This window comes from Gymnoscopelus microlampas, assembly GCF_963454915.1.
Source record: "Gymnoscopelus microlampas genome assembly, chromosome: 11".
NCBI lineage: Eukaryota > Metazoa > Chordata > Actinopteri > Myctophiformes > Myctophidae > Gymnoscopelus > Gymnoscopelus microlampas.
In genome coordinates this window covers 16915083-16938790 of record NC_139948.1, presented here as the reverse complement: position 1 = coordinate 16938790, position 23708 = coordinate 16915083, and the positions used below count along the sequence as shown (strand labels likewise).

At 41.1% G+C, this 23708-nt stretch overlaps 1 protein-coding gene across 1 annotated transcript; it reads right to left on the bottom strand.

Moving 5' to 3' along the window:
* Positions 1-594: 594 nt before the first annotated feature.
* On the bottom strand, positions 595-17168 carry ldlra (low density lipoprotein receptor a). Its single transcript, XM_084072037.1, has 18 exons — positions 16891-17168; positions 11200-11325; positions 10305-10427; positions 9261-9641; positions 9007-9129; positions 8767-8889; positions 8490-8609; positions 7894-8019; positions 7507-7678; positions 7161-7388; positions 6722-6840; positions 6434-6573; positions 5636-5777; positions 4959-5102; positions 4438-4725; positions 3980-4057; positions 3673-3836; positions 595-2704 (listed from the first exon to the last, which is right to left on the bottom strand). The coding sequence occupies exons 1-18, from the start codon at positions 16952-16954 to the stop codon at positions 2651-2653; spliced, it is 2715 nt and encodes a 904-aa protein (XP_083928163.1). The 5' UTR covers positions 16955-17168; the 3' UTR covers positions 595-2650.
* Between the last annotated feature and the right edge of the window lie 6540 nt (positions 17169-23708).

Below are 23708 nucleotides of genomic sequence, written 5' to 3'. Positions count from 1 at the left end.
AGGATACTAGTGACTTGACTTGACTTTACAAACATATAGCTGAAAAATAAATCAAGATAACATTTAATGTAATATATAATGGTGTATGTGTTTTTTATATATGGAATGTACAACATGAAATGCTACGTTATTTTAGTTGAAAATAAAACCCATTATTGGAGAATGTGGGAAGGACAACTCAAACAGGTATCTTAGAACATTTTATTTTCAAATAAAATCAGTCTGGAAATACAAAACTATAGGGAATGTATTTTACAAAGCTTTACTTACTTCACACTTGTACAGAAACATTTTTGGATTAATCTTTAAACTGCAAATTGACTTTACTACAAGGCTGTTCAAATTATTGATCCCACAGGGAAAATTTTGTTTGCAGCCTCACTCAGCTGATTGCTGCTCCAGTGGTCAGACTGAATGCAGTCTCGCTCAAGGACACCTTGACACATTGCCAGGGCTTGAACCTCGGACCTTTTTTTTCCCAGGTAGCCACTCTACCCATTCAGCTATGAACTTGATCACTCCAAAGTTGGCATGGAAGCCAACTTTTGCTGGCTTCCATGGAGGGTGGAGACAAAACTGAAAGCTGAGGGAGTCTAGAATAAATAGAAGCATTTATTTATGTACAGCAAATATTTCAAATACAACAAACTACACAAAAACATCATGACCCAAAAGACAGAGCAAATATTTACATTTATGAACAATGTATTTACACATTCTCTATCTGCACTGTTAGTTGACAAATGTAAAAGGACGATTATTTGTGAATCTCTCTACATGGCTTCACTAGCTTCACTAGCATTGAATCGGGCATTTCTTTTCAGCCCTGACATGAAAAACGCTACAGTGTGCAACACTCAGTATTACAAAAGTCAGGTTTAACCTGACTTACAATAATGCTTGTAACACTGTCACTTCCCTTTACACACACACACACACACACACACACACACACACACACACACACACACACACACACACACACACACACACACACACACACACACACACACACACACACACACACACACACACACACACACACACACACATATACACACACATATATACACACATATACGCACACATGTATGTATACAATTGTAAACAAACAGGCATGTTGATTTCATACAAATCCTTGGAATTCAATAGCACCAACATTAAGGTGATAAACATTAAGTGGTTAAAAAGGCACAAATTTGTCACAGATACAAAATAATCCTGGATAGTTTGTGAGAACTATAGGAAAAGCCTTTCAGGCATTCAGGAATGCAAGTGAGAACAAAAGCAGGTCCTATGGGAGGACATAAATGCACACGAGCCTGTGTGCTGTGCTGTTACACATTAGTCACTGCACAGCGTGGCTCCATTGATCATAGGATAATACGGCTTCACCTCAACAGGTTCTTTTTTGTTGCTCAGAGGAAATAAGCAATTTTCAGGTGAAAATCACGTTTGTTGAGCGACACGAACGTGTGATAAATTATGCTTTAGTCTGCCATCGAGGAATGTTTCACATTTCTCCCAAGTGATCCATAAAGTGAGGAAACTATTGGGCAATGTGGGAAAAGGGGAGAAAGAAAGACTAATCTCTAGTGTCTAGACCTCCAGACAGAAATGGACCACAAGAGCCCCCAGATTTATGAAATGGTTGCTCGCCCAGTTAGCTACAGCCCCAGTGACTGAACTCATAGGACATTTGGTGATAGGTCAAGTTTACAGGTCATTGATTTAACCATAACCAAGGCACATAAACAATGGATAGGTGTGTTACAGTGTGTGTGTGTGTGTGTGTGTGTGTGTGTTTGTGTGGGACCTATACTGGCATTATAGGTCCCTCTGGATAATATCCCTGCTCCATGACTGAGGTAATAGCTGGTGTTAAAAGCTAAATTAGTCTTAATTCTGTCATTTCACTGAGTCAGACTGGTTATAACGACACATGATGAATTCTAATCAATAATTACCAATCCCATTCATCTATATTCAGCGGTAGTGTTTGCTGTGGGACAGACCCTCAGGTTAAAGTTTTAGTTCAGTTTTGTGAAGAACAAAAATAGTATCTATTTGGAAATAGTGCAAGGCATGATCACGTTCCTTGAGCAATGTATAACTCACTTTATATCAAAATAAACATCTATGCTAGTGATTTACAACACATCATTGTTGAACTCCACGTGCCCAGAGCTGACAGAGAACTTCCATTAGTAGCATTAGATGACGGTGGAAGTTGAGAACAGAGGTCACTTCTGTTCCAAGTCAATGCTGTTCTTTCATGTTGTGGCTTTGACACAAGGACAGTCTTCTGTTATAAGGCATCATTGTTTGGATAAAGAGTCTCGCGGGTGTTACTGTGGCGTTTGGCTGGAAATGATAACACACAAAATTTCACGTTGGTCCGCTGTGGATGTGGATGAACACCGTGTTCGACGGATATGCAAAACCTTCTTCCCTTCACCGTGGTGTTTGGCTTGTTAGAGCACCTGTTTGTCTGTGAGGATATCGTGGTTCGAGCTTGCATTATATAACCAGAACTGGTTTCTTCAATTTTGTTGTGGCTGTGAGGTTAAAAATATTTAACCTTCAAATATTTAAATAAAATAACTTCCAACAGAGCTTATTATCAAGGCTCCTGTTACTCCTGTGCTCTTCAGTTCTCATAGGCTGGGTTGTCGGCCTCCTCATCCAGGCTCACAATTTGTTTCTGATAGAACACAAAAAAAAGGTGTCAATTAGATCAGTTATACACTAATACAATACACAAATGTGTTAATACACAACATGGGTGAAAGTAACATGGCTGTGGGTGAAAGGCCATCCTATTCAAGAAAGTTACCTGCAAGTTATTTTTGAGTCATGCGTGGCTTGTGTGGTTAAATAGTATGAACGTTTATAGCAGGGAGATTAGATTAGGTTATAATGGGAAGGTGTTAGATTAGAGAGAGCAGATTAGAGATGAGTCAGAGACAAAAATAAGGGACACACTAGAGGAGAGGAAATGTTCATCAGCGGAGAGGTTTTTGCTGATCGTCTGATATCTGAGAAGAATTCAGAAAAAGAGAGAAAGAGGAGAAAATCTCATCATGCTGAGCAAATCTCTCCATGAGTTTCAAGGTTAAAGGACGACTTCACCCATTTTCAACCTATCTTCATATAATTGTTCCTCACTAATGCTGATGATAAAATGGTACCATTTTCTTCTACTAAATGGTACCATATTATAATGAGCATTACCGTCCTTTAAGTGCTATACACAGGAATATGTGCATGGATGTGAGTGATCCCACTCACTAATAAAACCAAATAAGGTAACTACTATGCCTTAGTGAATCCCTTAACCGTGGTTGTGCTTGGATCATAGAATGTGTACTAAAAGAAAAATGAATGACGCTTTCATCGTTAACTGTGATCTAGTACAGTACTGTAGCAGAAGTGAAAGGCAACCATTAACCAATGTCCTTTTAAATTGTGTCCTGAATAGATGTTTCCTATGGAGATAGGTGTCCTTTGCTTAATGTTTAATGTAAAGCACACTGAATTGCCTTGTTGTTGAAATGTGCTATATGAATACATTTGCCTTGCCTCTACAAATAAACTTGCCTTGCCTATTTTCTTTATCATTTGAAAGTGAAAGTGGTTAATCTTAATAATGCCCTGGGTCAGTTTACGTACCGCTGGGTAGGAGTAACCGTCTGGGCTGTGGCTCCTGCAGATGTGCACCTGATCCTCGGTGGTCTTCTGGTACACAGGATTGTCAAAGTGGATCGTGTTGGTGTTCTTCAGCCTGTAGTTCCTCCATATCAGCACAGCACTGAATGCCACCATGCATAGGATCACTGAACGCCAGCGGGAGAGGAAAATAGAGACGTCATACTTAAGTCAAAATTATATTTTTTTATTGTGCATTTCTCTTGTATTATTTTATCAGTATTTAATGTGTGCAGAGATGAGAAGCGTATGAGATGCTAAAGCTACTAACCTAAAGGTAAGACAATATACAGGGCTATTGGGGTGGTAGGAGCAGTCTCGAGTATGGCATCGACCCCATGAGGTACACCTGGTGAGGAGAGACAAATACATTACACTTGCAGAATACGTTCCAATACATGCACACAAAATATGAATTATGAACATTTCAACAAACTACTCAAGAACCCATTTCATGCTTTTTCATACATATTTTTGGGTAATATACAGTTGCTTCCGAAACATTTTAAAGCAAATAACTAATTCATGTGCACCAATGAATGATGAATTATCATTTTAATACCAATAGCATTATTGTCTATATTGCATTTAGCCTACCCTCTTCCATTTAATATTATGCCTCATCCTACTGTGCTTTGAAGGTGTTTGCGAAGATAACACAAAAGTAACGCAAAAGTAATATAACACATTCCATGACACAGAAAGTACGAACATAACAAAATGTTTTACCATGAGAGGTGACGTGAGCCTGTGTCGTTGTCTGGGCTGCATTAGTGGTCTGAGGGACCCTGGGCTTCACTGGTTGCTGGGTGGTTGTCCTGGCTACAGGTGATGCAGCTGTGGTCTTCACGGTCTTGGGGGTGGTGAGTGGCGCTGGCTTGGCGGTGGTGCTGGGGATTACAACAGGTGCCCTGGTGGTGGTGGGGACCAGGGGCATGGGTGTAGTCGTATCTGGCACTGGTGGTGGCTGCACGGGGGTGGTCACAGGAACCTGGGGCTGAACTGGTGTTGGCACAGCTGGAACATGAAGAAGAGTGAGAGTCAAAACCAATGTGTGTGTTGGGAGCTAATAATGCATTCAGTGAAGGAGAAAAATGTTTATAGAGGGTAAAGGTAATATATACTTTGTCATATGACCCTTTCGACAAGTGTCGTTCGTAAAAGATGACGTGTTTTTGTTGAATGACGAAGTATGAATTAGCCTTAATTACTTTATCTAGTTCATTCTTTAATGAAGTCAGTTGACATACCTGGTACACATCGTCTCATATCTCTGGCAAGCATCATGTTATCAGGACATGCACAAGTGTATCTTGGGGAATGTCTGCCTACTTGAGGAGCAGGTAGACACAGGAACTCACAGCCACCATTGGCCGCACTGCACACATCCCTTCCTGCAATGGACAGGAGAATGTTTTATATACACACACTTCCATGCTTTTGCGGAGAGGCTGGATGGATAGAGAACAGGATTTATACTATACAGCACAGTTACAAATGGACCTGTAATGGACAACAATATAATGACCATTGCAATACGCAGAGGTAGGCTACGCATCATTTACAGACAAAAAAAGCTGCCAGAGACAGGCACCAAGTGTCTGTATTTGCCTGTCAGCTGTCCTGCCAACCACAGCTGCTGGCTTGAGCCGTAGGCCTACAAGCCACTGTACCACAACTTGCTTATTATTGCCAATATACAGTATAACTATAAATACAATAAAATAGTGAAATAGTAGCATTTCCAGTTACATTTCATTGACAGCTGGTCGTTTGTGGTGTTTGTCCTGCCCCTCCTGCAATGTGATTGGATGGCTGAATAAAAAGTGACAGTATGAACGCAGCATGCTACCCAAATGGAATATTTTTCAACTCTTGATGACCAGATGAAAACGCCTGGTGGAAATTATGAGAAAAGTATGCTTACCAGCAGGCTGCTTGAGGTTGTGGTACAGAACAATGTCCTCTGGAGATGACAGGTGCTCGACCAAGGCTCTGATGTCACCCCCTGTTATCCTGTTGGCACTCAGGATGGCATTGTTGCTGACGTCTGTCCAGAACACTCTTTCCTAGACGCATGAAGCACAGCAAGGCACGTCGTTAAGAATTCATAAAAGGTGGTCTCAATGCATGAAGTGGAATAGAATTGTTTTTACCACTTAAGCCTGAAGCACATTTTTTGAAAATAGAGAAATGAGCAGATCTACAAGCTCACAACACATCGCATCAAAATATGTGAGCTTGTAGGGATGCAACGTTGAAACTTGTTAAGTTTTGCATCGCTATTACAGTTTACAGCTGCAGTAAACGGTTTATGGTACTGCTGTATTTGTCACGGTCTGCTCCTCTACCCCCTCTGACCATGTTCTCTTTGTCACCTTCTGCCCCTTCTTCCTTTCACATAGACATTTACTCCTCTACTTTCTCTCTCTCTCTCTCTCTCTCTCTCTCTCTCTCTCTCTCTCTCTCTCTCTCTCTCTCTCTCTCTCTTTCACAAGGGATAGTGTCAGGGTTGAGGTTAATGTCTGTTTAGAGGGAGCATACACTCCTCTGTGTATAACTGTAGTCCCGGTTTTCTGAAGGTGGCATAACCCATCTCCGGTTTAGATTGACTGGCTTGACTGGCACGGCAGTAGATTTCAACTGGGAACTTGCATGACGGTTTAAATCTACTGCGGTGGCAAACAAGCACTGAGCCAATTGCGAGTGGGCTGAAGGATCTTACCTCAAAAACAGTGATGCCCAAAGGATGGGCCAGCTTGTTCTCATCTATGATGAGTGTACGACGCCCTCCGTTATGCACATCGATACTGGAGAGGGTGTGGAGCTTGGAGTCCACCCAGTACAGCCGGTGGTTAAGCAGGTCTGGGGGGAGGGGGGGGGATAACAACAGGTTAGACTAGAGTCACCTCTGATAATCAAACATGCTGACAAGCAAAAAACAAAATGGGCAGTGAGAACACTGAAACTTGAAATGCTCACAGACAATGAGAAGTCAACTGTTGGAGCTTACCAAGTGTAATTCCATTAGGCCACACAATGTTGTCGGTGACCAATGCATAACGGTCTCCTCCATTGAGCCCTGACTTCTCAATCTTGGCTGGAGTTCCCCAGTCTGTCCAGTACATGAAGCTATGAACACAGAGGAAAATATATGATATGATATGATATGATATGATATGATATGATATGATATGATATGATATGATATGATATGATATGATATGATATGATATGATATTATATCATTATATAATAATCTTATAGTATTATATGAAAATATGTGCTGTAACAAAGACAGACAATAAGAAATACAGCTGAACTAGTATGAGTATAATTTATGAACATTGCACAGAATTAGTAGTATAACTAGGAGTGTAATTTGTATAGTATAATGTATGATTTCGTCACTGAATCAGTTAAGAGTAGAAACAGTAGGCTATTGGTATTACTTGCTGTGGGGGTCGACCACTATTGCGCGGGGCTTAGCTAAGCCTTGGTGGAAGAGGGTTTTGCGGCGGCTTCCGTCAGCAGTGGCCACTGAGATGGTGCTGCGGATGCTGTCCGTCCAATACAGGTTCCCATGGATCCAGTCGAAGGCGATGCCCTCGGGAGCGTCAATGTCACTGTCAATGACCACGTTGTGCTGGGTGGCGTCTGCAGCCGTGTCCATGGGAGCTCTGGATTCACCAGGAGGGATGGAAAAAAGCATGCATTGAGAAAGGTGAGGAATGAGAACTGATGAAATTAAATCGGCCCATTCAGCACTGGAAGTAAAAACAAGGGGTTCCTGCTCACTTGTAGATCTTCTTTTGGGAGATATCCGACCAGTAAATCTCCTTGCCCGCCATGTTCATGTCCAGAGCCACCACGTTTTTCAGACGGGGAATGACACGTGTGTACTCGCTTCTGTCCAAAGTCATCTTTCTAACCTCATGACGATTGGTGAAGAACAGGTAGGCTATGGTTCCTATCGAATCAAACAAGAGCACAAGTGTTTGTCTTTAAGTTGGCAAATACTTATTCATAGTGATCTAATAGTGGGGAAATTATGGAAATATAATTATTTATAAACTGAAATAATGTTAAACAAACAAATATATCGGCACACTTTATAATATTTATTTATTTTGACTTGATCTAGCAAATAAACTACTAGAGCAAACTCCAAAAGATTTAATTTACCAATGGCTTTGCAGGCTTTGGTTGCTGGGTCAACTTGGTAACCCTCCTGACACTCGCATTTGTAGCCACCTATCTGGTTGACACAGATCTGGGTGCAGATGTCCGGGTTTTCACACTCATCAATATCTGCAAAGGATGGACAGTAGAACAGTGTTGAGTCATCAACATTGACATTTCATCAGAAGCAGACATACTCCCTTTCACCCACCCTATACTAGTGCTGTTGCCAGCACAGGGGTTTGCGCCACTGAATAAATTGATTGCAGTAAATGTCTGAAGTTCACATTGGCATGATCGTTACGCTGGCAGGGACATGAAGTATTGCTTACTTAACAAGTACTTCATGTACCTTGGGCTAATGGGCTGACACAAATCAATAAACCAATGAAGCCATATTGTGTACTGCGTCGTCGTATGATGGTGTCACATGATTACAACTACTGTATATATACTTTTGAAAATGTATTTATTTTATTTTATTTTATTTATTTATTTATTATAGAACATTCTGGAAAGGTTTGGAAGATTTCTGCCTTTAATGAACCAAAATAGGGACACCAGGTTGAAAGGGCTAATTCTTGTTTGTGGAGTTGTACCTTCACAGCGCTTGTTATCAACCAGGCGGTAACCGTCAGGACACCGGCACTCAAAGCCGATCTTCAGGTCGTTGCAGACGTGGGAGCAGCCACCATTGTTGTACAGGCACTCGTTGGAACCTGCAGCATAATAAAGAACAAAAAGGATCTCAGGTCAAATTTTTCTCAGTCCCTTTCCCTAAGGCGCAACTAGCATTCTACACTTTGCAAGCACCCTCATTAAACACGTGAAGCTAGCAATTAGCTGAGCAGCAGTCATGAAAGTCTCGCCTCTCACCGCATTCTCTGAGGGGCTCATCTGACCAATCCCTGCAGTCACGCTTTCTGTCACAGACTCTCTCCATGGTGATACACTCCCCACTGCGACACTTGAACCTGGTTGGACCCTCGCAATGTGTCGCTGTGGAGAAAACAGGGCAACAATTAATTTGACACTAAATCCGAAATACAGATTTGATGTATTCCAAATACAAATACACAGCGGTAGAGGGTAGGTAGAAGATGGCTAGCCTCATACCGTTAACACAGCCTGTCTCATCACTCATGTCCCTACAGTCATACTGATGGTTGCACTGCCGGTTGCCGGGAATGCAGGTGCCATCATCACACTCAAACTCATCTGGACGACAGGTGGGGCGAACTAGAGACAGAGAGAGAGAAAATATTTCTTGCCAATACCTTTTTTTGTAGAAAACACAGCATCAAGATCAAACATGAAAAATAATATTAATGATAAGGTAATAATAAGCTTGCAACGGGGTGGCCACTTACTACAGTCAGCCTCGTCCGATCGATCCAGGCAGTCGGCCCCTCCGTCACACTTCCAGCTGCTATGAATACACTCCCCGCTGCGGCAGTGGAACTCCAGGGGAGAGCAGTGATGAGTGGCGGCACTGGTGGGTTTCTTGGCACCGCAGTTCTGTGGCCATTCATCTGAGCCGTCAGAGCAGTCAGCATCTCCGTCACAGGCCCAGAGGCGGGGAACACATACGGTGTTGTTGCACTGGAAGGCGGAGGCGCTGCAGGTGCTGGGCGGGCAGTTGGCCTCATCGCTGCCATCGTCGCAATCCGCCTCGTCGTCACACACAAACGTTGTGGACACACACTGACCGCTCGCGCAGCGGAACTCTGTGCTTGTGCACTGTTTAGGGACTGTAACAGCGGAAAGAAACACAAGGACCGGATTGTCAGAGCAAGGTGGAGCGATCATGACACAACAGCATGGAGAAAAGTAGGGGAATGGAGGAGGAAAATGGTTATTCTTTATTCTTTATTCTTTATTCTTTATTCTTTATTCTTTATTCTTTATTCTTTATTCTTTATTCTTTATTCTTTATTCTTTATTCTTTATTCTGAACCTCGTTAGCTTCTGTAAAGTGGTCGGCAATATAATAGACAATTTAAATAATACATAATCTAATCTAACAATAGTTAGATTAGATTATGTATCTATAAATATTAGGTCAAATCAGATTACAGTAGATTAGGGCAGGTCATATATTACATTATATTATGGTCGGGTGTGGTATAGGTTAGGTTAGATTAAGGTAGGTTAGATTAAATTAGGGTAGGTTAGGTTAAGGTAGATTATATTATTTTAGTTTAGGGTATGTTAGCATACAGTAGGGTATGTTAGGTTAGGTTAGATTATGGTAGGGTAGGGTAGATTAGGTTACGTTAGGGTAGGTTAGGACTGAGAGTGTTCTGAGGAATGATGTAAAACCATAATAAAAAGGAGATGTTTGAGGAGTAAATAATGAAGGAACAAATGAAGACAGATGGCCACAGTGAGACTTCAACACCAGTCCAACTCACCACAGCCCTCCTCATCAGATCCATTCTCACAGTCTGCCTTTCCATCACAGTGCCAGGTGTTCGGTACACACTGGTTTAGACTCCCGCCACAGCTGAACTCTGTTGGTCTGCATGTTTTGTCCACTGGAGACAAAGCAAACAAAAAAAGAACATCAAAACCATAACAGAGAGTTCTGTAACTATCAGCGTACAAATGGATCCAAATGTATTTGGTTCCGTTTGTACACTTTCAGAGTTAAATTAATACTGAGGATTTGGGGTCCCTAGAGATCAGAAAGCGTATCGAATGGGGTCAAATGGGGTCCTCTGCCTTATTCATATCAAACTGGGAGTCCTTCAAATTCAAAAGGTTGAGAATCTCTGTCATCTTACTGCTTATTAACCCATTCAATCCGGGAACGCATCTGTGTCATTTTAACATTTCTTTGGCTATTCAAAAATAGCATATAGACAAGCTCATAGATGTGTGACCTTTTTAGATCTGGTATTTCTTTTAAATAAAAAACTCAAATCTTTGCTTCTGGGGGTCCCTGGAACAAATGTCATGGACCCCCAAAATGATTTGTATTTGGCCGCAGACCCCCATCTCAACATATGTTGTTCCAGGGATCCCCAGAAGCACAGATCAGAGTTAAAAAATATTCGCTTTAAAATATATATTCAAAGATTTGCACACATTTTCGAAGATTTTTCAAAAAAATTGCAGATCTACAAGCTCATAGAGTGGCACTCGGTGCCGCGCTGTGAGCTTGTATATCTGCAATTTTTCAATAGCCAAAGACATCTTAAAATGACACAGATGCGTTCCCGGTCTTAATGGATTAAGCAGGTGAAGGAAGCACTGTAGGATCTGCCCATGTGACACCCACGATGCACTGTGCAATGTGACACTCACAGCAGGTCTGGGGAACCTCGTCAGTGCCGTCTCCGCAGTCGTCTGCTCCATCACACACCCATCGGCCTGTGATGCATTTCCCGTTGCCGCACTGGAACTGGCTGCTCCCACACGTTGTCAGTCCGTCTGTGACAAAAAACGTACAGGTTGAGCCAAACGTGCAGCTGTTTCAGCCACCATCTATCAAGGGTTTAGTCCACATAAGCAAAGTGACGACTGCACGTGAAGAGAAATGCGCTTGGAAAGCGAGAGCGACCCTCGAGGAATAAATTGTTTATAGAAGCGGGGTTCTGAAATAGAATATGCTGGCGCTTGTTCTATCATACAACATCTGGCGGTTTGTTGTATTTGAGAACAACTGCCGAGCTGGCGGTCGTTCTCAAATATCTTTCCTCTGTGACCTGGAATGTCCCATGTAAAAAAAAAAGAAAGAAAGGTACTGCTTCAAGTAAGAGGTTACAATTAGCCACGGTTGTGTTTTGAACCATATTTCACAGCGGCAGTGAGTGGGGGGAGGCCCACTGTGCAGTGGGCCGTGCTATACATTATGATAACATGCTACCAGGGGAGCAGGGGGATGGGTTGAGGTACTGTAAGTGCTGTTGCTGTATGACCTTCTGACAAGCCCCTTCTGTACACACACCATACAGACATATATATCCTACTGGCAAGTTCATGGCGGTTTATCCAGGGCAGATGAATTGGTACGCTACAGCTTTGTAAAGAGAGATTAGTAACGACTGCCGACCGTCTTCAAGACTCGACAGGTTTACAAGCACAACAATGCATATCTCGTTTGACACTGTTTGTGGTTCCATGTCAGCAGCAAACACCTACTGAGTCTGAATTGAGTTCATTCAGATTCAGTGAACAAAGACATTCTACGCCTCTCAGAGGTTTGTTCATCTCTCCAGCCCCCTGCCCAGCCGGCTCTAATGGATCCCCTGAACCCACTGAACTGCAAGAAAGAACCAATTAAGATACTGTACATCAGAGCCCCTGGCCAGAGAGAGCACTCTAACAAGAGGTAGCCTAGCCGGGCCCTTGGGATTTCTTCTCCTTCCCCCTCAGGCCTGAAACCCTGGATGGACACCTGTTCCTGTTCAGAGGTCAGCGGGGAGGAGTAAAAGAATCACACCACCAGCAGGGTGATTGGTTCAAGTAAATCTTTCTGCATGTTAATGCCTCCCCTACCTGGTGACCACAGTAGCGTGGGTGCTTTTGCTTTTCTTTTTTTACGTCTGGGTTGTAATTAATAATTCATGTCAAGCTGCAATCCTCACCAGGCAAAATATTTCAGAAGTCAATGACAAATGAAATCCCAGTGCATTCACATTGAAGCATGAGGTTAAAATCACGGCAACTCCTGTGTGAATAGTATCACAGCATCAACATTTTACTGACATGCAAGGGGGGCTGTACCGTTTCAATGGATGTCGTCCAGTTCATATTTGGGAAAATGGTTCTTGGCCTGATACAGACTGATATGACTGTAATTACTAACAATCTTTATTTCTACAAATCAGGTTGTAAACTCCATGGCTTTATGGCTCCATGTGGTTTCTGTCCCTTATCACCCTCATAGCATGGGCCTGTCTTGACTGCATGAATATTGTATGGATACTGCATGTGCAAACATACCTGGCTATTAAAATCATTCTGACTGTAATTCATAAAGATAGCCACCACAAACTTCACTTTGAATCTGGAGTAGGATTTCCCTTGTGGAACAACAAAATACAACATAGGGTTAAAAACACCACCTTGCGACAGATAGGCAAAACCCAAACTGAATATTCCTCCCTTGGTATACAGCTTTAAAACTTAAAAGAATATTTGAGTATCCAGCTCTTCTACAATACATGGGTCCTTCTTCGAAGAAAGTAATGACTAATCATTCCAAAAGTAAATTCAATTATTTATTTATTTTTTGGGCTTAAAGTCCGGCGGTTCAAAACAGGCTTGACCCACAAGATGACAGGGTTATTGATTGATCCGTTTTTGGGGGGGAACAACACAGAACTGTGACATGCTTGTAGTGCATGCTGTCTCTGATGTCTGGTGTACCTAATCGATCTGCTATCATCCTTCCATCAGGTAAATACCCTGAGAAGAAACTATAATCTTGTACACTCTGATAAGCCATTTGGCTTCACAACTTTAATTAGGTCTCCTTGCTTGAACTGCACAGACATATAGGACTTAAACTGGGCATCACATGTTTAACCAGATGGAGATTAGCACAGATTAAGAGGCCGCTTAAGAGTCACTTTCTGCATGATTATAAAGTGTGACATTGCAGACACTTGAACCCTAGGATCCCTATTCTGGGGGGAACATTTGTCAAAAATAGCAAATCTACAAGCTCCCAACACTTGTAGACCTGCTATTTTAGGCAAAGTGATTTGGTGTAAACTAGAGGGAAAAAAAGAGCAGACCAAGTAAAGTGCAGACCCAGACAAGTTTACTAAAAGTATAGTGGGTTTAAGCGGTTAATGGTTTCATTTGAACAGACTCATCTTTTTCCACTCCTCGGCCCGTACACGCCATAAATAATGAAAAGCCTTCAGTCTGGAGAAAGGCTCAATATGTGCGGGTGTCCTGATAAAACAATAGACAATGTGGGGGGATAGAGAATGGACGGCAGAACTGAGCCAACACTGACTGGTGCTGCTGTCCTCCAAACCACAACAACACAGGGTTCTGTTGTGAAACTGAGTGAGAACCAGTTCCAACGCGTTCCACGTTCCACTCTCTCTTCCAAACACACTGGTCGAGCCCCAAACTTGGTTCTAGGAAAAGTGCTTGAACCAATACTCTGGAATGTTGCCTCAAGACAAATACCTGGAAACTAGGCTATGTCGAGGTGGTGTGAGGGATTCAGTCCATTTCTGTGATTTGGGGGTCGGCGTGTTTTTGGGGCGTCACAAAAATGTGAGGCAAGGCCATTGAATGTTGTTCCAATACCGATACCAGTATCGGAAAAGCTGCCGATTCTTGTATTGGTTTTCGGCGAGTCAGTCTATATACCATTCTGATACCATGTAATTGATCACATGATGATTTAATTTACAGTAAACTATTATTTTGTATTTTGAATGCTTCAGTTGATGTTGCACTACTTGTTTATACTCTTACTGTACTGTTTACATTATTATTTGAGTAACTTGTAGCTGCACTTTGACATTATTAATGGAATTGTTATTTATTCCTAGATTTTATTATTATATATATTATTTTATATCGGATCGGAACCCGGTATCGACTGATATGCAAATTACAGGTATTGGAATCAGATTGGGAAGAGATAAATGGTAACAGAACGTCTCTATTGTATGTTAAAGGACAACTTTAGTTTTTTACAACCAAGGTTTATGTTTTAGATTGTAATTAAAGTAAATAAAATATGAGTGTTAAAATGTTTAAATGTACTGCTTTCTATAGTTTTAGCAATTTTCGCAATCTTTTTTACAGTGGGCGGGGGCATTCTGTCCGGTGGCTAAATATGTCTTTTTTGACACAATAACCCGGTGTTTTCTTTATTATTATTTACAGTAGCTCTTCTAGCCCCCAATAACTCACATCTGGCCATCAAAGACCACAGGACCTTTTTTATTGTGTAAGGCCCACTGTAAAAAATATCGCAAAAATTGCCAAAACTGTAGAAAGCAGTAAATGAAAAAAAAATAACACTCATCTTTTATTTACTTTAATTACAAGCTAAAATATAAACCTTGGTTGTAAAAAACTAAAGTTGTCCTTTAACCACTTAAATCCCAGCATCCGTATTTGCTGCGACACGTTGTGAGCTAGTTGATCATCTACTTTCCTGCGAAAGCTTTCCCCACAATAACAGAAACCGGGGTACTTGAGGGGGTTCTATCCAGGGGTGTCACCAGCTAAATGACTGATAGGAACTAATTGGACCATAAATTACATTGTGTACACTCTCAGAGTTAAATGAGCAGTGTAGATTGGGGTCCCATGAATTGAATCAAATGGGGGGTCCGTGGCCCTAATGCACAATCAAACTGGGGATCCTTGAAATTAAAATGGTTGAGAATAACCGTTCAGCCGGGCAGCACTTGCTTCTGCAAACAGGCTGAATATTGCATCATGTGAGGTCTACACCATGACAATTATAATCCTGATGGAGGGTGTAAGAATAGGCTATTTGTGTGCACCTGCAAGAGCTAATGTAACAATTGGTTAAGTTATCTAATTATTCAAAATGTTTAAATTGTTATGTTATTTTATACAACAGTGTATTTGTAAATAAATAGCATCCTTTCTCACGTCATAAATAATAACAATGGAAACATCGCCCCCACCCTGCATTCAACAACTGGATTGACCGAAACCCCCCCTTTGACAACTTGATGTCTAATATTAAGCCAATACTCCCCCACCCCCCAAAAGAAGCTTGTAGATCCCTGTTTACATTGTAGGCAATAAACTGCTACACCCCATGGAATATAAATTAATCTTGCTGTGGTCACATTCCTCAAACTGAACCTCTAGTAATTTGAGTACCAGCCAATGAAAGTGGTGGAAAAAGTACTCACATTTTTTTCACATTTTTACTTGATACTTTTACAAGTAAAAGTATCAATACTGCAATGTAGAAATACTCTGTTACAAGTGAAAGTCCGGAATTCAAAATGTACTTAAGTAAAAGCACAAAGGCATTGGTATCAAAATGTACTTAAAGTACCAAAAGTAGAAAGTACTAATTATGCATAATATCCCGTTTCACAAGTTTTCAAATGTATACAAATCGTTTGAAAATAGCCGATCTACAAGCTCACAATGCCTCTCTCATCGCCACGCATTGTGAGCTGAAGAGGGTAATGTATGTTTTGTAAATAATAATCAAAATCTACAAAGTAACTAAAGTTTTCAAAGTGGAGCAAAAGTATAATATTTTAGAAGTAGAAGTAAAGGTATTGAAAAATGCAAATACTGAAGAAAGTAAAAATACGAGTACAGTACTACAGTACTTCTTATACTTTACACACAACTGGCACCAGCCAATGAGAAGCGTAAAGCGTGCTTTGGTGCTTTACAAATGCGGGTAAAATAGATCAAAAAGCTAAAAAATATATAATAAATAAACATATTTCTGAAATGTTTAATGTATTGAGAAATTAATTAGTTAAGATACTATTTTGATGTTTTTTCTTCGCGTTAAATTCTGATGAATAGGATTTACAATCCAGCCCCCCTCGAGTCTTTTCAGGACACGGCAGGGGAAAAAAATGACCTACATTTTGAAAAATATGACCCCTCCCCCATCATGCCGTCAGAGGAGTGGGCGATTTAAACCCATAAACACACAATAATTGGCTGTTAACTAAATTTAGGCTATAAAGTAAATATATGGATGTATTATTATTATTAATAATAATAATAATAATAATAATAATAATAAACGTTATTTGTATAGCACCTTTCATGACATCAAATGCAGCCCAAAGTGCTTCAAAAAGAGATCAACAAAAGAAAAATAACACAATATTAAACAAGATTAAAAACAATAAGATAAAAAAAAATAGACAAAATATTATTAGTAATAAAGAAATAATTCAACACCAACGCAGTTTAACAAATATGCGCAATTCAAACTGATCTGATAAAAATAATCTGCAAATAAAACGCAATACATAAAATGTAGCTTTCCCCCAAACTTACTTGTTTGGACAAGGTGACAGATGAGAAAAGCCAGTGACACGTAGAGCAGTCGGTCCATGTCCATAGCTTTCAACCCCACTCTCAGTCCCTGAGCCCCTTCCCTTCCCCTCTATGGCCAAATAAATAAGGGTGTAAAAATATAATGATGATGATGATGTGCCTGTTCTGTTTGCTGTCTCTACAAACTGTGTTGTTTTGGGTGTTCAGGAGGTGATCTGAGGGGTCCGCCTGTTGGATGAGTGCTCCCTGGCTTGGCTGAGGATGGATGGAAGGATGGAAGGATGCTGGGCTCATGCAGCCACACTGTAATGTTTGGCAACAACATCCATCAGACCCATTTCAATGTGGTCCAGGGTGGGAGGGGCCCCAGAGTGGGAGGGGCCGCGAGGGGCCAGGAGGAGGGGCCCCGTCAGGGCAAGGCGGGATTTGGAGAGTGGTGTGATTCCTGAGATACATGGCTTTACGATGAGGGGAGGGGCTTCCGGGGACGCAATTTTTACTACGAGTTTAACCCTTTGACACCCATGGTCCAGTATTGGTTTAACCCTTGCAGCAGTGTGGAAGGGTAGAGCGAGGTATAGCCTACAGTATTCCTAGAGGGAGGGAGGGAGGAGAGTAAGCGAGAGTTCTGCACACGTGTACTCCTTCTGAAACACAAACATGTTTTTAAATGCCATGCTACACTATGTTGCGCAATGTAAAAAACATAAAAGAAACTGCCATGCTACACCATGTTGTCCAATGTAAAAAACATAAACACACACACACACACACACACACACACACACACACACACACACACACACACACACACACACACACACACACACACACACACACACACACACACACACACACACACACACACACACACACACACACACAGAATGCACAGAATGCATAGCCTATGGCAGATGTTTGTCAGTTATTCATTTCACATTTCCAACTTTTGGCTCCAAATGCCAAAACATTTGTTATTGTTGCGTCACTCTTGGTGGAATTTTATTTTACTAACAATTAGCCTACTATAGGCTACTGGCTGAGAAGTCATAAGAAACACCAACAAACAGGCAGTAAAATCATTCATAAGGCCATTAACCTGACATTGACACCAGATGAATGCCCTCACCTGAAAAAGTTTGACACCTCTACTGTAAGATTTATGACATGCACATGATCTCAAGTTCAAAGTCTCAAACTTACTGGCAGAGCCATAACACAGTTCACTATAATATACGATACCATTACACTCAAAACAGAGATAAAGTGCACCTAAAGAGATAAAAGTGACAAACAGCCTTGAACCAGGCAGAATGAGCGTCATACAAACACACACACCCACTCAGCCAAAGATGCTTCATGGCACAAAACTATTTCACAATCCTCATGACCATTTGATAATATGACTATGAGTATGAATGCTCCAGAAACAAGGTTTTTTTTTTTTTATTTCAAACACTTTTAACCTGGTGTCCCTTTGGGCATGTCATTATACATGAAAATGTTCATATAACAAAAAGGAGGATCACCATTTTATTTAGCTTAACCCTAAGCTAAATACATTTCCTACAATCTTGTGCTTGATGATTTAGGAAAATGTTTCACACAGTAATCAAGCAATAGTCGTTTGGTACAGTTTTGGATTGTTACGGTATTTGATGCATTTTTTTGCCAGGTCTGTTTTTCAGTATAATTTCAATAGGTAAGAGTTCAAATAGCTAAGAATTCAAACAACTATTTGAAACACATACAGTAACAGACCTAAAAGAAAACACCCTCATAGTCAAGCTGACCACGTGAGGAAAACCTCAACAGCAAAAACAATACGCAAGAGCTGCTCCAGTTCTCATGGTCTGTGGGTGTGTGTTCCTCTGTCAACTATGGTAGGCTAACCGGCTACAGACACCGTCCCACTGGGAGCCTATAGCTTCATATCAGAGCGGGTCTGCATCACAGTAGCTCCAAATCCATATGAAAGGAAAGAGGTAGACTTTTTGATATTGCTGCCAACAGTAAATTACACAAAAGCGCAGGTCTGGCCATTATAACAGAGGAGATAGAGGTAATAAAGGTATATAAGATAAGATCAAACTTTAGGTGATAACAACAACAACCGCATAACAGTAAAAGACATGGAACAGGTAAGATTAGTCGAGCCAATAACAAAATAGAAATAATAATAATATAGGTTCTGAGGTTTTGGCAAAGACTATGTCTTTCAGAAAAGTTGTTCAAATAATTAGCATCTCTAGAAATGTCATCTATTACTGGCAGTGACAACAAAGTGACGTTACTTCTGTTTTCATGGAAGATGTTACACAAAGGTTTCCTCTGTAAATAACCTAAATATGTAATACCCATGTTTACATGGTACATATATATTGCGTGACAGCACACAGCTACCACTGGTGTAATGCTATCACATATTTTAGCATTAAACCCCCAGGTGGTACCCCAACCCTACTAGCTCATGCATGAGCATCCTACTAGCTCATGCAACAGCCTTTAACAATATCTGGGTAATATACTGCCTATCAACAGTGATTATGTGTACGAACATTATTGTACAGTCTATCAATAGTCTATCAAATATGAATAGTGCATATACTGTATACATGAAAAAGATTCAGCAGATAAATGGTGAGGTTCTGACAAAGGATATCTACAGTCTCTAAATGAATGGGTTAAAATGTGTAGTCCATAAACATAAGTCAAAATGTAAACAGTCATGTATGCACCAGTTAATATAGGAGTAAAAATACATGACCAATTAATATATGATTCAGATTGGATACAGTATTATACAGGCTATCAACCTAGTATACAAGTAGACTTATACACCCCTAGTGCTAGCAAATACAGTATGTGATAGCATTGCAGTGGTGGTAGCTTTCTGTATGTTATCACTCCATTTGTAAACCCATGCCAAACACACACTTTTCAAAATTATACATAGAACTGAATGAAGCATTCTACATCAAACTGATAGTTAGTGTGGTTGCCCGAAGGGGCAACACATTATAGTACTTGTATGACTTTATTTATTTGTTTGTTTATTTATTGTTCTCCCTTATTATTGACCATTGACTGATTGACTGAATACTTGTACTTGAACATGTTTGTTACAGGACAGTACAGCAGTACAGTCAAGACAACTCTGCTAAAAGGATGACACAAAGCCTATAGAGGGTCTGTTTGAGAAATGATGGGCATATAGCTCAGACTATGTCTTTCAGAAAAGTTGTTAAAATTAGCATCTCTAGAAATGTCATCTATTACTGGCAGTGACAACACAGTGACTATACATTTCACAAGATGCACTTCTGTTTTCATGAAAGATGTTACACAAAGGTTTCCTCAGTAAATAACCTTAAGATGTAATGCCTTGTTTTATATTTTTGATTATGTTTGACAGCACACATAAAGCTACCACTGGAGCAATGCTATCACATATTTTCTAACTCTAGAAATGTAGTTTGCCATGGCATAGGGAATTATACCCTCTGATGGTACCGAACAACCCTACTGGCTCACGACTAACAGCCTTTAACAGTATCTGGGTAATATACTGTACAGCCTATCAACAGTATGTGTACAAACATTATTGTACATGCACATTGTCTATCAATAGTCTATCGACAATGAATAGTGTATATACTGTATATGAAAAAGATTAAGCAGATGAATGGTAGGTCACAACAAAACACTTGTCAACCCATTCAGTGTGTCTGTTACCCTCAGGAACATGAATGTTATCAACCCATTGTTCCGCTGTGCAGTATGTGGGGAAACAGTGAACACAAGACATACATTAAACTGACATGATCCATAGACAGAGGTTTATATTATAGACACAAAAGATTACAATGAAACAAGTGAACCACAAAATAAACCTCTCATTTAAATTATATCTAAATTCTATTTCGATAAAAATCTGTGACAGCTTGTACTGTACCCTGGACTGATGTGAAGGAAATATTGTGTTCTTAATGCAGGCCCCACTCTGAGAGGAACAACCCAACACCGGTGTGCATTTAATATAAGTTGACAGGCTTACATTTGTGGGCCTCTGGAAAAACGGGGTCCTCTTGATGACCCACCCCAGAGAAGCCTGCAAGGCATGGAAAGTTTTTTCTGAAACTGTGCCAGAGCCCAGAATGGACCTCAGATCGCCTAATGAGATGAACCCTAATTACTCTTCCTTCTCGTGGGCCCCATGACATCAAATTCCATGAACAGATAGGTCATATTCATAGAGAGAAAGAGAGAGAGGAATTCCCTTACAAATCTAGTAGTAGGTAGTGGACGTCAAGAGTTAAGTTACCTCTGAGTGAAGAAATTGACCCTTAAGGGCCAATTTTTTACACTGTCAGAGTGTACAAACACTGATGATTTTACTATGTATAAACTATAGCCAGAGGCACAAGCCAAATAGCAGGTTTTGGGGCGTACAGGAAAGGCGAGTGGCTTTCTCTTTGTGCCCTATTCATGTGAGGAGGAACCGCAAAGTATCAACCGCACCCCCAACCCCACAACCCACCCCTAACCTGAGAGACCTCCCTTCACTCAGCATTACATTATTCATGACGCACAATCAGTCATGCTTCACCATGGGCCAGCGTAAACAACGCCCAGCACACACCTTCTGGTTCTTCCAGTATGCTGGAAGCAAAGCCTTCTTTTCTGCTGCTGACAGCCTGACGCGCACTCAAAACAAACTGTGTGCTGGAGGAGCTTCATACCCCCCACCCACCCCTCTTCCTCAGAAGGTCAAATCAGGTTCTCTCAGTCTTTATTTGGCAACAGCTACTCCAAAACTTGGCTAAGGAATAATATTCCATGGTATGGGCTGCTGTTTCTCAGAAGACGTATTGCAGTGCAGAGGGTACATAAGGACAGAGAAGGAATTCTGGCCGAAATCCCAACCGCACCCCCAACTCCACGATCCTCCCCTAACGTGACAGACTTCCCTTCCCTCAGCTTTGCATTTCTTTATGCATTCACTGATGCACTTCACCATGAGCCAATGCAAACACCGGCCAGCACACACCATCTTATCTAATCTCTCTTCCTCAGAAGGTTCTCCCAGTTGTACTAAAGTCTTTATTTGGCCACTACTCTAATAACCCTGACAAACTTGGCAAGAGATTGGAAACATATTCCATCATGGTATGGACTGCTTTTTTGCAGCGAACCCATTGCAGTGCAGAGTGAATTTAAGGACAGAGAATAAATCCTGGCTCCACGCCCGTGCTTGATTTTTCTCATGCAGGGGCATTCACCTTGGACATCAGTTGATGCGTGTGCACACATCCATCATCCACTGAAAATAGTACTTGGCAGCAGAAGGAAACATTTCTGCATCTCCTGTCTGTAGTAGTGGCTGATACTGTTAGCAATTGTTTCAACTTTGAAATGACTTCCGAGAACTCACGTTTGACCTCATCACCCTGGCCTCGGAACTGAGGATAAGACTCACAAAAACAGGTCAAAAGAATGTATAACTTGTCTTCCTGGCCAGTGTTAAATCCAACTAAATATTTGTGGGAAACAAACTTGCCAAGAACCTCCAAATAGTAAAACCATACGAACAACATACTGCACGTTATATAAACATATACAACTCCAAATAAAACCTTCCGCAAGGACAACCTGACAGGAAATGGCATGCTCAGAGAATAGCGTATTCATTCTTGGATAGTGTCTCCTCCAAACGTTCAAGGGAGTTCTGAACTCACATTAGGTCGGAGTGAATGGCATACATACACAGATCAGTTCAGAAACTGCAGTGTTTGGACAGGTGTCATGGTATGTGGCCCCTAGCTGCCGCAAAATCCCTGTGAAGGGGATAGGAGGATATGGGGTGTCGGGGTCAACGGCTGCCCTCAGAGGAAGAGCACAGAGATCACAGGCATGGAGATCCAATGACAATATCACATCCTGGGAGGGAATTCAGCTACAGTCGATGTTAAAAAACCCAAATGAAGACAAAACATAAACAACCTAAGTTGAGTAATTACTGGGGATCCATTTCCACAGGTCTGTGTGTGTGTATGGTGTTGTGTATGCAGACTTCAGTTTAGCCACGTAAACCCTATACTTATTCGCTCTATACTAGGCCCTCTCCTGTTTTCGCTCTACACTAAATATCTTAATAGCGGATCTAAAACCTCATAACGTAACACGTTGTGAGCTTCTAGATATATCTTCGCCCAATGTTAGCCCCAGAATAGGGACACTAGGGTTCAAGAGGTTAAGGTCAAAGTCACTACAGAGACAAAAACAACCCATAACACTAGCCCACGTTGCAGCTCTAACATGTAGTTGGTCTTGGTGAGTGGCGCCATCTAGTGTGCATAGTGCAATTGATAACCACAGTTATCGTTTACTACAATGACTGAACTCAGTTTCCAGGCAGCACCCAGGGTGCTCCTGGCTTTCTATTTCACCAGATAGTCCACTGCATTTATCTCAGTCGATATCAGTCAATCCCGTGGCCCAAAGATTAGAGTTGAGAAGAACAATGAATGTAATGTTGTGCAGGACATTTGGTGGCAGTCTTAATAGATCTGTAACTCAGTGTACACCCTAAAGGGTCCATTTAGTTCAATTTACAAACTGAGAATTTTACAGTGTGGTTTGGGCTCCCAAGGATACAGAATATCAAGTGGGGGTCTGAGAAAATAACTGCTGGTGCAATATGCTTATGCATTATGTCAAATCTATACATGAAGTTGTAAAAAACAAAAAAGTGGGGGTTTTGCCTAATGCATATTAAAACTGGGGGTCCTTGAAATGAAAAAGGTTTAGAATCACTG

What these genes read in the sequence shown, in the direction of transcription:
- ldlra (XM_084072037.1), bottom strand. Translation starts at nt 16,954, where the DNA reads ATGGACATGGACCGACTGCTCTACGTGTCACTGGCTTTTCTCATCTGT. An exon ending in TGATAACAAGCGCTGTGAAG is followed by an intron (nt 8,020 to 8,489) that starts GTACAACTCCAC and finishes CATCCTTTGCAG; the next exon opens with ATATTGATGAGTGTGAAAAC. An exon ending in CAACCTCAAGCAGCCTGCTG is followed by an intron (nt 5,103 to 5,635) that starts GTAAGCATACTT and finishes TGTCCATTGCAG; the next exon opens with GAAGGGATGTGTGCAGTGCG.